Here is a 16,686-nt window from a genome sequence, read left to right as displayed (position 1 = left end):
CAGGAACGGGGCCTTCGATCAAAGGGGTGGGGGCGGGCTACTACTGTTAACCCACCTACACCTGGAGTTTCACATAAAGTTTGGGAGTGCTACTGTGCTCCCCATTACCAAAATGATTTAACAAGAAAGTTGTTTATAACAGGCTGCCCAGTAACATATTTAGTTGTCAGCTCTTCTGTTACACACGGCCTCTCCTGCTAGCAGAAGCTACGGTTTTTTTGTAGATTGCTGGCAGTGTAAATTGTGTCGCCTTCCTTGAGAATTTGGAGAAGTAAATTTTCTTCTCATGTTTAGAAAAGGATACTGGCAAATAACCATCCGTTTCAACCTCCCCAGCTCACACTGACTTAAGAAAGTATACGTGTAAAGTTTTTGACATATTCCCAAATGTAAACCTTTGATTTGAATGTAGCCCTGTTCTGAAGTCTCACTTTTTTCAGAGTGGGTACTGTATCCTGTTGCCGAGTAGAAAATTTGGCCGGAGAACACCATCAAATATTTTGCAGGCAAATCTTTCTCAGGCAGCAAGATTTATACATGTTATGCAAAATATGCATGGTGTGTTTTTTTTTTTAAATCTCTACACCTTTTTCCATTTCAAAAGCCCTCAAATGTGCTGGAGTTCAGCCATTTCTACTGATGGCGTGACTAGCAGGCCTTTGCAGAGTACATCCTCCCAGAAAGAAGTAGACATCTGGCCTTTGTCTGGGGATTAATAATATCTAAGTCTTGTCCAAATGGACTGCCAGGGCCAAGGTACGACAGTACTGCTCCAGAAGGGTCAGGTTTTGCTGGATTCCCGATATTAATCTCTTGCTCTCTTGCTTCACTCATTCCCCACCTCTCTCCCTTGTTCTGTCTCCACTGAGTGACTCTTACCTGAAGGCCACCAGGATCCCAAGTGCCAGAACTAAAGCTCCAAGGGACAAGGAGTAGCCCACCGTGTACATGGCTCGGACGTTACTTAGGATTCTCCCATACTGGTTCTGCAAAAACATACACATACAAACGCACACGCACACGCACACACAGACCATGACACGGTAATCACCACTCACACCTCGCCTATGGATCTGACTTTGGAGCTCAACATATCTAAATCACTCTGTTATACAATAACAGCTCACAGATTCACACTGGACATGGCAATGATTATTATGATGCGGAGGATAAAGGTTAACCACTCCTGATTTGAAATTGACAAGCAACTGTAAATGATTACGAGGTCACATTCTAAAGAATCACATTAAGCCCAAAATGGTGGACCCTAAGTTACACCCTGACACCTGAATGTGTCTCACCTGTTCCGGGTCGTCCTCCCCGCACTCGCTGGCGTTCTTCTGCGGAACCCACTGTCCACTCCAGTCGCACTCCCGATGCACAAAGCCATATTGGACTGAAACACACAAACACGCAGTGCAATGTACAGAACCATATAACTGATACACTACACACGCGCACACGCACACACACACACACATACTCACACATACACACGCACGCACATGCGTGCACATGCACACACTCACACACACACACATACACACACGCACACACACACGCACACACACTCACACACAAATAAATATAAAAGATACACGCACCTTTGTGATGCCATGGCAGGTACCAGGGGCAGGACACGCTGACAGTGGAGTTGGGAAGACCATCGGGCCAGCAGGCATACCGATCAAAAGTTCTGTTACACACCAAACCTGAGAGACAAAAATTCTGTTACACACCAAACCTGACAGACAAAAGTTCTGTTATGTACACCAAACCTGAGAGACAAAAGTTCTGTCACACACCAAACCTGAGAGACAAAAATTCTGTTACACACCAAACCTGACAGACAAAAGTTCTGTTATGTACACCAAACCTGAGAGACAAAAGTTCTGTCACACACCAAACCTGAGACAAACGTTCTATTACACATCAAACAGAGGTTCTGTTACACACCAAACCTGAGAGACAAAAGTTCTGTTACACAATATATGTTACACTGTTATACTGTAAATGCTCCTAGCTGGTGCAGGAGACACATACTCCATGCACAGGAGTTTTCACTGCAAATCTCCTCCTTTCAAACACCTCGCTAGACTTTGAGGTACTGCCACTACTGAACACTCCAAAGTCTGTCCTAAAAAGACCTTCGAAAGCCATTTATGCTTAAATTAAACACATGCCTTTTCATGCTGAGCTCTGACAGCTGAACGAGAGGGCGGAGGTTAAAATGACATCACGGCCTACGCCCTCACGATCTATGATTTCAGAGCCGGCGAAAAGACAGTCAGAGATGTGACGGCAGATGAGGTCACAGGGAAGCTCACCGGTGGGGAGGGGCTCCCTGCTGATGTTGTGGTTGCACTCGTCCCTGTACATCCCCCATCTTTCCATCAACGTCTTCAGGATTGTGGCATGGTGGACCTGCGGGGGAGAGCGTTTCCCACAACTGTTAAAGAAGCGTGATAGGGACCGCCCACTTTACCATCTTTAAACCACATCAGGGCGCCAAGGACAGATTAAAATTGGTTTCATAACAAAACCTGGCGCAGTAAAAAAAAAGAAAGAAAAATACCCACGCAGGATCACAACGCTGAGGTCATAACACACTAAAAACAGAATGCGCTGAAGGAGGGGAAGAATCGCACGCCAGAGTTCGGCTCTGTTGTCGGTCCTTCAAATCTCTCAGCTCGGATTCCGCAAGCCCAGGGCTCTGCCCCACACCACTTCTTGTATTTAGATCTCTGTGAATAATACTAAGTCTTTGTTTGGACTGCGAGGATGATGAAAAGCTTGCCCACAGAGCCTCTGAGGTTCAGGGCCTTGTGTTTCAGTGCTCTGGACTTCCAGAGCTCCCGGCAGAATGTGTACACAGGACATACTGTTTCAATGGCTTGAGTATAAACAGTTTGTGATTCATCTCGCCTCAGTCGCTGGAATGCACTTCCACAGAATATGCTGGAGGGAAAGGGAGGCAGATCCCCCACAGCCTCCCCGAGGATTCCCCCGCAACGTTCCCGTAACGCTGTTTTTGTTTTGCCGTCGTGAGGACATTCAACAAAAGATTCAGCGCCGTCGCACCGGGTTAAAAACGCTATCTCTGTTTGCGGGGTCCCCGAAAAACACGGATTAACAGGAATGCTGACGGTCGTGTGGACCGTGAAGGAACGCGCGTGCTCAGCAGCTCCCACACGCCACGCCCAAGCCAAAATATCTGCGCAAAATAACAAAAACATCCGCACATAATGGAGACTGACGGGGACAAGAGAAAGAAAGAAAAGAAAATGGAAATCAGCAAAGACACAACGTAGTGTTTCAGAGCAAAGAGGGAAAATCTACGCCGTGTACAACGTAAAGCAGCAGCGCTGCGTGTGTGTGTGTGTGTGTGTGTGTGTGTGCGTGTGTGTGTAGGTGTGGTGTGCGTGTGTGTGTGTATACTGTATGTGTGGGTGTATGTGTAGGTGTGGTGTGTGTGTGTGTACTGTATGTGTGGGTGTGTGCGTGTGTGTGTAGGTGTGTTGTGTGTGTGTACGTGTGTGTGTGTGTGCATACGTGTGTGTGTAGGTGTGGTGTGTGTGTGTGTACTGTATGTGTGGGTGTGTGCGTGTGTGTATGTGTGGGTGTGTGTGTAAGTGTGGTGTGTGTGAGTGTGTACTGTATGTGTGGGTGTGTGTGTGTAGGTGTGTTGTGTGTGTGTGTGTAGGTGTGGTGTGTGTGTGTGTACTGTATGTGTGGGTGTGTGCGTGTGTGTATGTGTGGGTGTGTGTGTAAGTGTGGTGTGTGTGTGTGTGTACTGTATGTGTGGGTGTGTGTGTGTAGGTGTGTTGTGTGTGTGTGTGTAGGTGTGGTGTGTGTGTGTACTGTATGTGTGGGTGTGTGTGTGTGTGTGTGTGTGTGTGTGTGCTCTAACCTGGATGCTGGCGGAGAGCGTGAGCAGGGTCAGGAGGAACACCTGTGACATCCCTTATTCCTGCAGCCCACGCCGAGAGAGGAGCCACCACATAAGGGGGCTCACCTGGACTCACCACACCACCTGAGAGAAGGAGAGAGGATTCAGAATGTGGGGAAGAAGAAGGGGAGAGAGAGAGAGAGAGAGAGAGAGAGAGAGAGAGAGAGAGAGAGAGAGAGAGAGAGAGAGAGAGAGAGAGGGAGACAGAAAGGGGGAGGGGGGGATAGGAGGAGAGAGATATCAGCACTTTCTACACACACACAGGATAACAGGAGATTGACCGTTTCTACCTCACTTCCACCCCCTGTTTGGGTTCCACAGGCACCCTTCCTGCCTCAGATCTGTCTTGTGTTGCCAGACTTTTAAAGTCCTGGGCTGACTGCAAGCCAACAGCACAGTACTGTTATTATCCAGGCTGCCTACACATGGCACCTTACAGCACATCCTATCACCATACTGGTTTTATGCTTCTGTTCTTTAGCCTATTACATTATTACTTCCATAATCTTCATCATCACAATCATTTATCACCATCAAGGCATCTTAGAAAAGCATAAGATCACACCACAAGCTAAGATCACAACACTCATAACACACATTTAGACTCCTGTACATAGTGCACCTTGTTGCGTTGTAAAAACTTTTTAAGAGTTAAAAAAATATATATATTTTAAAGTTTTTTTTATTACTTACACTTTCTACAGTATATAGCACAAAAGCTGGGTGGACAAAGTACATGAGCGGTCACTGGTCTGACTCAGTAACTACAGGGTGACAGTTTGGTAAAGAGCCCATGAATATGTTTATATTCACCCTGTTAATGCAAAGAGGAACAGGCCTCTGGGTACAACTGCCTTATGAAGAGAGGCCCACATGTGATCTCTGTGCTTTTCTCTTTAACGCAGTGTTTCCATGCACACCAACCGTCTCTCTGTGTTATAGAGAAGCAGTGTGTCAGTACTGCAGCTGGACACTACTGTCGCTCAGTGTTATAGAGCAGCAGTGCGTCAGTACTGCAGCTGGACACTACTATCGCTCAGTGTTATAGAGCAGCAGTGCGTCAGTACTGCAGCTGGACACTACTGTCGCTCAGTGTTATAGAGCAGCAGTGTGTCAGTACTGCAGCTGGACACTACTGTCGCTCAGTGTTATAGAGCAGCAGTGTGTCAGTACTGCAGCAGGACACTACTGTCACTCAGTGTTGTAGAACAACAGTGTGTCAGTACTGCAGCTGGACACTACTGTCGCTCAGTGTTGTAGAACAACAGTGTGTCAGTACTGCAGCTGGACACTACTGTCGCTCAGTGTTATAGAGCAGCAGTGTGTCAGTACTGCAGCAGGACACTACTGTCGCTCAGTGTTGTAGAACAACAGTGTGTCAGTACCTCAGTGCATCAGTGCTACAGTCCTGTCTCAGTGTGCTGCACACCTGCACTCAGTCCCCACAGGCGAGTTGCGCAAGGCCTGGTTAGCACAGTGTGAGAGTAATGTGTGTGAAAGAGCTCCAACGCACTGTACAGGCAAAGAGACACTACGCAAAAAATGAGAGGGAGTAATGTGAAAACATCCTAACAGTCAGTGACGCAAAGAGCGAGAGCATTCTGCCTGTCCGCCAAACAGTTTTCACAAAGATCCACTCACTATGTGTGTGTGTGTGTACATGCTTGTTTGTGTAAGAGTGTGTCTGTATTTGTGCTTTATATATGCACGCGTGTTGGTGTGTGTGCGCGTGTGAGTGTATATGTGTGTGTCTCCACCAGCAATGGCTACTCACCTCCGCGTTGTTGCACACCCAAACCCCTTCAGCCGAAGTTGGAGAACAGAACGAAATCTGAAACGTTTCTGCAAAAAACCCCTTTACCATGGAAACATTTTTGGCAAAAAACGTTTCAGATTCCATTCTGTTCCAGTCTCTCAACTGGCACGCTCAGTTTTGTTTGTAAAAGGATAAACAATAGAAAGAAAACTTCCTTCATTTTGAATTTTTCAAGTTTGCGTCAGGGCGCAACAGCAGTATCCCACCTGGGATTTGAACCTTTGAGGCTTCTGGGGTGCAAGACCAGGTCCCGAACCACTGCACAAGGGGTTCTCAACCCTGATTCTGAAGTGGGGGAGAGCGGGGACATAACTAACGGTTTTCGTATTTGGCTCGATTCTGAGATAGATTAATCATTTTTTAAAATACAAACAACGTACATCCCTTGGCCACGATTACGCACCACAAATAGGCTAAGTTTCAAGGACATAACATGCTCTAGCAATCTGACCCAAGTGCACTGAGAGTGAAATGCTTTTACCCTGTGGGTGGGGTAATGAACTAAAACAGGGAGGGGTACAGCTAACAGTCTTAATAGCTTAAAAAGTTAACACAAAGTAAGGTCATTCAATACAATTACATGCCATTTGATACAAACAGTCTTTAATCTATTTTTTGATTACATTTGGGGCACACACACAACACACCTACACACACACCCACATGCACACACCCACACATACAGTACACACACACACACACAAAACACACACACGTTTTGTGGTGTATACCGGTGAAAATCTAGCACAAGACTGCACATAATTCTCTGGTTCCCGCCTAACGTCTTTTCGATCCAAGCAGCTGTATAAGTCGATGTCACGTCACCACGTAGCCTAAAGCTAAAGCCATTTACGAAGATCAGGTCTGAGTTGAACAAATCCAATCTATTGGTTAATCAACAGTCTACTGACAACAGGCTAACGACCCTGTTAGGTTTATCCCCGTCTTTAAGTCTGTACTTTTGCCAGGCTAGCAATCCCAGCAAGCAATCTGTTAGTCACTAAATGACTGTCTACATACTGACTGTAAACTGATTACATACATTTGGATTCCTTGACGTACATACAGTAGCCGAAAAAAACTTCCGGTAGAAAAAAAATAAATTAATTAATTTGCATACTTTTGGCAATATCTCCCGAAATATTTATAGAACTCTCCTGCCGTTCGTTGGAGACAAGGAGATGGTAATTCCACATGTTCAACCTCAAACACATTGTTCAAGCTCGATCCATCCTCCCAAAAAGTCTGTGTGACATTTTACCCCAAGTTAGATTTGGCCCCCCACTCTCCGCTGCTGTGTTAAAATCCAGTATAGCAATGCTGAAAAACTTAAACTTAATTACATGTACTCAATGACCCTAATTGAGACAGAGTTTGTTTGCTGGAACCGAAAGGAGCATTGGTAGACCAGGACGACAGCCGAAACCACCGTAACAGCCAAAAAAAAAAAAAAAAGCTGACAGAGGCCACCGCGCCAGACGCCAGACGCGAAAGGCGAGACGCGAGAATTTACCGCCGACTGCGCTGCAGACCTTCGCGTTCTCCGAACTGTACCTATGTCGGAGAAGCGAAGAAAGAAAAGTGGGTCAGGAAAGGCCCCTGAGTTAGCGCTGGATCTGGTGCGGAAACGACCGCAGCGATGCACCGACAGTAAAAATAAAAACCTGTCTCTCCCCCTCCCCTCGCGCCTCTCCTCTATCCCCGGGGGGGTACACAAAATGTGTGAGTGGCGCCTGCCTGAAACCACACACTCCTCCAGGCCTGGGGTGGGGGTGGGGGGCTAAGGTGATGCCCAGAACGCGACATCCCCTGCCAGGGCGCAAGAATGCAGAGCCTCATCAAAGCACGTGCTATGCTAGGCTATCAGCAGCTAGCGGTGGGGCTAAGGAAGAGTATCGCTCATACAGCTGACTAGAGCGTGCCTGCATGAAACACTGCCTTTGTCACACAGCCAATGACTCTCCACTTCACAGCAGCAAATGGTATGCAGGATATAGGTACAAAATGCCGACAGACAGACAGACAGACACACACACACAGACACAAGAGTATCCCTCATACAGCTGACTAGAGTGTGCCTGCATGAAACACTGCCTTTGTCACACAGCCAATGACTCTCCACTTCACAGCAGCAAATGGTATGCAGGATATAGGTACAAAATGCAGACAGACAGACAGACACACACACACACACAGACACAAGAGTATCCCTCATACAGCTGACTAGAGCATGCCTGCATGAAACACTGCCTTTGTCACACAGCCAATGACTCTCCACTTCACAGCAGCAAATGGTATGCAGGATATAGGTACAAAATGCCGACAGACAGACAGACAGACACACACACACAGACACAAGAGTATCCCTCATACAGCTGACCAGAGCATGCCTGCATGAAACACTGCCTTTGTCACACAGCCAATAACTCTCCACTTCACAGCAGCAAATGGTATGCAGGATATAGGTACAAAATGCAGACAGACAGACAGACAGACAGACACACAGACACAAGAGTATCCCTCATACAGCTGACTAGAGCACGCCTGCATGAAACACTGCCTTTGTCACACAGCCAATAACTCTCCACTTCACAGCAGTGAATGGTATGCAGGATATACGAAATGCAGAGAGACAGACAGACAGACAGACACAGACACAAGAGTATCCCTCATACAGCTGACTAGAGCGTGCCTGCATGAAACACTGCCTTTGTCACACAGCCAATGACTCTCCACTTCACAGCAGCAAATGGTATGCAGGATATAGGTACAAAATGCAGACAGACAGACAGACACACACACACACACAGACACAAGAGTATCCCTCATACAGCTGACTAGAGTGTGCCTGCATGAAACACTGCCTTTGTCACACAGCCAATGACTCTCCACTTCACAGCAGTGAATGGTATGCAGGATATAAGAAATGCAGACAGACAGACAGACAGACAGACACATTTAACCATCCGCACACACACACAATGTTCAGCTCCTTAACACATTGCCCTACTCACGCCATTAGCCAGCTGGCGCAGGGCTGGCTCAATCATTAACCAGACAGAAGTGGGCACAACGAGGGCTTTCCCGCCAGACAGCTAGGTCAACCTTTAAACCCGATTCGCTGAGAGGCACAGTCAGAGAGTCCATTCCTCAGTTCAGAAGGACCACTCATTAACCGGGCTCCAAAATGTGGTCAGCCGAGGACAGAAAAATCCGACAGTACGGTCAATAGGGAATATAAGCACACAGCCAAATTAGTGACCAAGATTAGTGATCGATGAGAACTATAATGATAACAATACTGGTAACAATAACGGTCGTGCCATGCTATTTATGCAGTCGTATCAAACCTAATCCAGTACTACCTGGACATTCACCAGTACTTGGACCGTCATATTTTCAGGGCAAACAGTCCCATTCGAAACAGAAATGCGCACATAAACCTATAATACATTCCAATTACTATTTTTATTTTACATTCAATATTAAACATACGTACTATTCAACATTCAAAATGAATTATTAGTTCTCAAAATGAACATAATTATAATATGTTGACCTAAATGGACCCTACAATGTATTATGCACTGTGAGGTATGAGGCGCAGGTCAGCTTCAATGAGGCCTTTCGTAGTAGAAAAAAAACTATTAATAGTAAGACTGTGGCCTGTCTAATCTCCCCAAAACACAGACAACAGGCCCTGCTGGTCGCTTCATGTCTTCTCAAAGGGTACATTAAATCTGCCAATTCATTTAACGAGGTCCTTAAGAACGCATCGGCCCCTAAATCTTGGGTTCCCGGAGTTTTAATTAGAGCTGAGTGTTACCGGACAGCGGCCACGGAGCAACGAGAGGGCAGCAAACTCACAAATGTAACCGCAGCCTCTGATTGACCCGATCTCACAATGACTGACAGCAAGAGAGAGAGAGACTAAGGGAGAGAGAGAGAGAGAGAGAGAGAGAGAGAGAGAGAGAGAGGGAAATGAGTGCAAATGCATTACAGGCATCAGTGGAGTAAGTAATCCTGTAATACTGTACACCTTATGTGGTTTGTAGCAGGGAAGCATCCAGAAAAGGAATATTACAAAGCAGTCAAACACCACGGGAAATGTGAACCACCGAAATGCAGGCTTTAGTGTGCAGATGTGTGCTCCTAACTCCTTTGGGTTCACACCTATAACCTTCCTGCTGAATACCTGAGACCAGCCTTCAACGAGGGAGCAAAACTGCCAAATAGCCGTGTCTGAGACGCCAGTGACCAAGTGAATGCAGAGAACATGATGGTGCCACTCTGTGCGTGCGTGCGTGCGTGCGTGTGTGTGCGTGCGTGCGTAGGTGTGTGTGTGTGTGTGTGTGTGCGTGCGTGCGTGCGTGCGTGCGTGTGTGTGTGCGTGCGTGCGTGTGCGGGTGTGTTGATTTAGCGTGCTGATAAAACACTGACAAAGCATAGATAAAAGCTGAAAAATAGATCTCTATTTAAATACAGATCCATTTCCAACCCATCAATGTGAGGAAACCTTCTCTCGAGGACGCTCAAAAGTGCTCTCACTCTCACTCTGTCTATCTCTCTCTCACACACACACACACACACACGCGCGCACAAACAACCACAGACGTCCTTGTGTGCTATTATGTCTTTGTAGATGCTTTCTCTCTGAGTGTCCTCATATCTGTCACTGCCTGATGACATCACCTATCCTCTTATTGGCATTCTTGGCAGAGGAAGCACACTCTTACCCAGATGGATCTATGGTACGTTTCTCCCGTCGCGCTGGACAGTCCGTTCAGACCGCAGGATGCAAGGAGCTTTCCACAGGAAGTGCCCAGCACGAGGCCAAAGCAGAGCTGAACCTCCAACATTCGATCTGAACATTCTGAGTCATTTAACACCACCCTCCCCAAACCCTGAGACAGTGGAGACACGAGGCTGTGATTTTTCAGGCTACCAGGAAGGAGGCTCACGGGCTGGGCTGGGCTGGGGGTGGGGGGGTTAGAGGGGGCAGAGAGGCAGTTGTGGGGCAGGAATGCAGAGAGTACCGTTTAAGGCCACACAGACGGCAACAGCTATAAACCACAATGATTATCATCTATCTACGCGGGGTCACAGCAGAGAAAGATATTTTTCTTCAAAGCACCTGCAAAGTGCACGACCCCTGCAGTGAAATATGCACACATACATACTGTACATACATGTGCATGTGTGTGTGTTTGTGTGTGTGTGTGTGTGTGTGTGTGTGTGTGCGTGTACACTGCAGAGAGCAAGAGAAAGAAAGAGGGAGAGAATGAGAGAATCACTGCTGTATATCACGCAGTGTAGCTTCCTGACACAGCCAAAGAGACAGCGGTGATCCATACCCACCACTGTTTATCAGTTCATACATACAGTATTTCAATTTTATAAATAATCCATTGTTTTTTTTTTGTTTTATTGCTTCATTATTATGTTTCATGATTACTGCTATTATCATCATTTTCCTGTGAAGCGTCACACCAACAGTACGCCTTGGCGATATGCATGTTAAAATACGCCATGCCAATAAAGAAAATTGAACTGAACTGAATTGAATTGAAATGAACTGAGGCATTAATTTGTTGAAGCACGGCGTGGGCTGGGCTGGGGGACTGTAATGAGTGGCAGGTTTGATAAGGAGGCGAGGCGGAGATCGGAGGCTGCGACTGCGTTCCTCACGTCTCGAACCTGCTCCCCGGTGCTGCGGAAGCTCTGCCGGGACACAGTGAGACAGGGCGGGGTCCCGGTTGGGTGCCAGATAGGGTTCTCGAAACCTCCCCCCCCAAGTAGCCTCATTTCCATATCCTGTGTGTACCCCGTCCATCCTGCACGCTGCACCCCATTCTACATTGCTGACACGTGCACGCGTGTGAATGTGAGTGAGAGAGAGAGAGAGAGAGAAAGAGAGATTGTGTGTGTGTGAGAGAGAGAGAGAGAGAGAGAGAGAGATTGTGTGTGAGAGAGAGAGAGAGAGAGAGAGAGAGAGAGGCTTTGAATCTCCCTTAGTCACACCTTTCCCAGAAACGCTTTTTAATTCTTTAATCATTGCACCAGAGATGAGAATCATTAAGCTGTGGATAAATGGATCTGTGGCCAGAAGTGTCTGTGGAGAGGATTCTGGCCAGCGTGTCTGTCTGACAGACCTCCACAGCGAAACTAAAAACAGCCACGGCTCTCTCTGACACACCATCGCTCCAGGCAACCCATTCCTGCTCACACAACCTAAGATGACCAATGATGAACCAAACAATTTGCCTCCCCCCCCCCCCCCAGGACCAACAGCAGAATTGGGGGCAATTCTGTTTTCAATAAAGTCACCACATCACATTACTGCCATTTAGCAGACACTCTTATCCACAGTGACTCACACAACTTTAGCATTTCGTACATAGTATCCATTAATACAGCTGGATATATACTGAAGCAATTCACGTTAAATGCCTTGCACAAGGGTACTGCAGCAGTGTCCTAGTTAGGAATTGAACCTGCAACCTTTCTATTACAAGGCTAGTTCCCTAACCAGTGTAGGACACTGCAATTCATTTTGTGTACTAAATTGAATTGAATGCAATTGATTGGTTTCTGTTTTCAAAGATTGATAAAACAAGTGAAATGAACACACACACACACACACACACATACACACACATACACACAAACACACACACACACATGCATGCATGCATGCACACACATGCAGGTACGAAGACACAAAGACATACACACACACACACACACACACACACACACACACACACACGCATGCATGCACACACATGCAGGTACGAAGACACAAAGACACACACACACACACACAAGGCAGAGCCAAACCTACAGCGAGTAGAATAATGAACAATGTCGCATCCACTCCAGCGCATTACTGAAGAGATAATCCACACGTAAAACAGAGCTGTTAGTGCAATCGCAGTGTTCAAGCGTTCAATACCCCTGCAATTATCCCAGACAGACCTCTCCATAGCCATAACTCTAAAGGACCCTTACAAGCCGCTCATTTAATCTGCTGTTGGTGTTTAACTCAGTCCCAGACTCCCTGACAAAAATAATACACACACACACACGCACATACACGCACACATACACAAGCATACGCACACGCAAGCACGCACACATAAACACACATAGACGCACGTACACACACGCACATGCACATACACGCACGCACACACACAGACACGCGCAGTCAGACTTCCTCTCCGCTTCCTCTTTCAGCCAACTGTTAATCGCAATAAGAATGCTGATGATAGATTAATTTTATTGGTTAAACAGTTAAATATCAGTATACCACTTCAATGACTAACGCCGGTGATCAGATTTTAGATTAGAAAGACGCCTCTCCGTCGTTAGGCACAAATCTCCTCGGCTGGTGGAAAGCCAGAGTCACCATTTCCCTCGACCTGCAGCATTAGCAAAATGCTATCTGTCCATCCCTGAAACATTGTCTACTCAGAGGCCAGTCTCACCTTCCGCAGACCGCGCACCAGAATTATCCCAGAGCACAAAGACATGCTCACATTCCTTAACAAAAATGCTTTGGTACTAAGTAGGCAATGGCATAGGCCTATAACCTATGTTTCTCATGTTACAGCCATACATTACAGCCCTCAGGAATATACTGCCTACTCGTGGTCTTTTGTTGGGGGGTATATCCTGGCACTTCATTCCATGTTAGGCCTCACCTTTTTTTGTTGCTGCACGTCAAGAGCCCTACTTTCCAAGGCTGTGAATTTGCTACAACTTTTCTAAACGAACGGCCTACCGCTTGCACTACAGAATACAAATCGCACAATTGTACAGACCAATGTGTTCTTTTTATCACAAGACCGCATTAGCGGCTACAATGTGTTGTCAGACAGAGAGAAAAAAAAAACAACTAAAGTGGGTTCGTTTCCTTATTACAAAGTTAAGCATTAGCCTAATAAGCAGCATTTATAAGCAACACATTTTGCCTCCGTCTCGATGGCAGTTCGGCCAGCCTGCAATAAAAATGTCTGAGGCACTTCTCCCCTGGGCAGATTCCTCAGGTGATTCCATGTTCGTATTATTATTATTTTATTATTATTATTTTCGCCATTATGGCTTTAATGCACAATTGCGCAATCCTGTTCTAATGATCGTTGGAACACGTCTTAAATCTTTCTGAGATATACCAGTAATCCATTGGTAGGCCTATTTTGAGTCATTTTTATTGGCCATATGGTAGATTTTAAGCTTATCAGTAAATCGTTATTAATTGATTAATGGGTGCCGACGATCGATTGAAATAACTGCACAAAATTTGCATCCCTAACTGCAGCAAGACAGTAACTCTGCTGCAAACTTCACTGACTGTGAAAAATGAAATGTGTTTGGGGGAGTCCAGTTTCTACAGTTGAATTCAGTGAAATACATCATCTAAACACGTATTAATTGCATATATTCATCCTGCATATCTTATGAAAATATTACATATGCCGATATATAATTACATAAAGATCAGAGGTCGATGCCGAGCTGTCGGAAATGGTCACATTCAGACATTTGTGGATAGTTTGCAATATATAATAATAATAATAATAATTTTGCATACGCTCAAACATAACCTTGCGAATACAATATGCGAGCAGATGTAAATCCTAACAAATGCGCAATATTTTTTATGTCTATCAAAAATCCACTCCTTATTTCGTATAACTTTGCATAACTTTAACGTATAGTGTTTAGGAAGCTCCCCCCGGGGGTGCTCAGCCTTTGCGGTCCGTGCGTTCTGAAGCGTGATGGGGGGGGCAAACGGACGCATCGGGCCGCCGTGAGGAAGCCCAGCGAAGCGCTATTTTTCTTCTTTTTTTCTGCTCAGAGGGCGGAAGCCGCAGGTTCACGGCGAGGTCAGGCAGCCGTTCCCAGCGCAGCCTGGGGATCATTACGAGGCCCGGGGAACTCACTCTGTCGATACGAGCGTGCGCGTCGGTGCGCTCGCGAGCGCCTTAACGCTCGCCGCTCCCCCGCCCGCGTGCTTCAGCGCCCGTGTGCCGCAGTGCTGAACACGGGAACGCAGCGCTGAACACGGGAACGCCGCGCTGAACACGGGAACACCGCGCTGAACACGGGCACGCCGCGCTGAACACGGGCAAGGCTGCAGAAAAGAACAGCCAGCCTCGTTCTCTCTCACAGCCAGCGTCCCTCCACTTGACTCCGGGTCTTTCGCCCGAGGACGAGGAAAAGAGTTTTCGAAAAAGTGGTCGGAAGAACGAGTGCATCTCGGCGAAATCTCTGGAGACGCGGCATCGGATTCCCTTTGGTTGAAAATGTCCAACGGGGTGCCCAAACGACGCCACCGTCCCTCCTGCCACCCGCGGGTCTGGCACAGAGGGAACGGGGGTCTTCTGCGGCACGATTCCCCTCCCAGAGGGGCGGATCCCCAGGGTGTAAATCGGGAAGAATCGCACGGACCACGACACGGACCACGCTAGTGAGCACTGCACGGGTGGGATCATCGACACCAGGGACCACTTACTCTGCGGAGTACGGGGGGGGGGGGGGTCTCTGTGCTGGGGGGGGGGGGGGGGGGGGGGGCTCAAGTTAGGTCAGCGGAGAGGGCGGAATCATGAGAAGGAGAGACGAGCAGACAGGGCAGAACTGAAATGGGGCCAGTTTTTACTTTCCTTTTATTGTTTTGTTTCTATATTTCCACAGATAACGGCGCTTCCTGTTTTCCTTCCTCTCGGTCCTCTTAATCGCACGTTTCGATCGCCGCCGTCTCGGTTCCTACGTGCAAACTTCACCCTTCTGAGACGCAGCGTTTGCTCATTTAGAGCGAGCTCTTCGCAGGGTGCGGTAATCACAGGCCTACGGCAGAGAGCAGAAAGGAATACACCGTTTTTGTTATTATGGTGGAGGCGCGGTTATGAGCCGATTCAGGCTTCGCTGAGCCGCCAAAAATGCTTTAACACAGGACAGACCCAGGATCTGGTTCCCCTAATCGCCATGACGACAGAAACAAAGCGCCACTGACTCTACGCACCGACAAAGAGGCTCGGCTCGGTATTAAGTGATATTTCTCTCGACAGTTTACATTCAAACATTCCATTTCAAGATGTCCCATCAATATTGATGGAGGAACATGGCCAAGGACGACACCAGCGGCAGTAAATATTCCCCACCTGCGGCCGCGACTGTTCATTAATATTCATAAACTGCATTTGGGAAGTAATACAGGAGCTGAGCACCTGGTTACCGTGGAGAGTCTGTGCTGCGGAGACCGTCTGGGTGCTGCATAACCGGATTTTTATATTTGTTCTGTTTATTGTAGTTAAATTGTCATTGCCTATCTGTTATGTTTGTCACGTCAGTGTATGCTTTGGCAATGTAAGTGTACCCTTACCATGCCAATAAAGCTTATTTGAATTTGAATTTGAGAGAGAGAGAGAGAGAGAGACACAGATAGGGAGAGAGAAAGGTAGGGAGAGAATGAGAGAGAGAGAGAGGTAGGGAGAGGATGAGACAGCGATAAAGAGATAAAAAGATGAAGAGACAGTGAGAGGAGGAACCAGGCAAAGGCCACCGCGCAGAAGTGCACGTCGCACAGGGACAGAAAGAGAGAAGCAGAGCCTCCATCACGGCTCTCTCACACGTGTGCCATTCTTTCTTTCTTTCTTTCTTCCTTCGTCTCCCTCGCTCCCCATCTCATCCATTTCATTCTGTTTTTTATGAAGACGTTCTATACATATATATATTTCACCCAATTTCTAACAGTGTTAATTCAACACTAACAGATAGTATTTGGTCTCCGTCGGGGTCCCCCAAAATGTGGGCATAGGCACACACAGACACACACACGCACGCGCACACACACACACACACACACACATATCAAAAGTTAGCCCAAGGCGTGCTGCTCAGAGATGTTTGTCTGTGT

At 47.0% G+C, this 16,686-nt stretch overlaps 1 protein-coding gene across 3 annotated transcripts in view; it reads right to left on the bottom strand.

The window, feature by feature from the left end:
* LOC118217383 (glucagon receptor-like) overlaps positions 1 to 16,686 on the bottom strand; it is a 45,664-nt gene that overhangs the window by 10,573 nt on the left and 18,405 nt on the right. The window contains exons 1-6 of one of the 3 annotated variants that reach the window (XM_035399342.1): positions 5,972 to 6,033; positions 3,911 to 4,033; positions 2,328 to 2,424; positions 1,605 to 1,712; positions 1,302 to 1,396; positions 880 to 986 (exon numbers count right to left, since the gene is read on the bottom strand). In XM_035399342.1, the coding sequence (XP_035255233.1) occupies positions 880 to 986; positions 1,302 to 1,396; positions 1,605 to 1,712; positions 2,328 to 2,424; positions 3,911 to 3,961 (458 nt within the window). In that variant the 5' untranslated portion in view covers positions 3,962 to 4,033; positions 5,972 to 6,033. Of the gene's footprint in view, positions 1 to 879; positions 987 to 1,301; positions 1,397 to 1,604; positions 1,713 to 2,327; positions 2,425 to 3,910; positions 4,034 to 5,723; positions 5,745 to 5,971; positions 6,034 to 16,686 lie in introns of those variants that run through there. The other 2 variants (XM_035399341.1, XM_035399340.1) reach the window with 2 other exon arrangements.

This window comes from Anguilla anguilla, chromosome 17, assembly GCF_013347855.1.
Source record: "Anguilla anguilla isolate fAngAng1 chromosome 17, fAngAng1.pri, whole genome shotgun sequence".
Classification (NCBI taxonomy): domain Eukaryota; kingdom Metazoa; phylum Chordata; class Actinopteri; order Anguilliformes; family Anguillidae; genus Anguilla; species Anguilla anguilla.
Note: the sequence above shows the minus strand (reverse complement) of the source record. Positions and strands in the feature narration are given on the sequence as shown.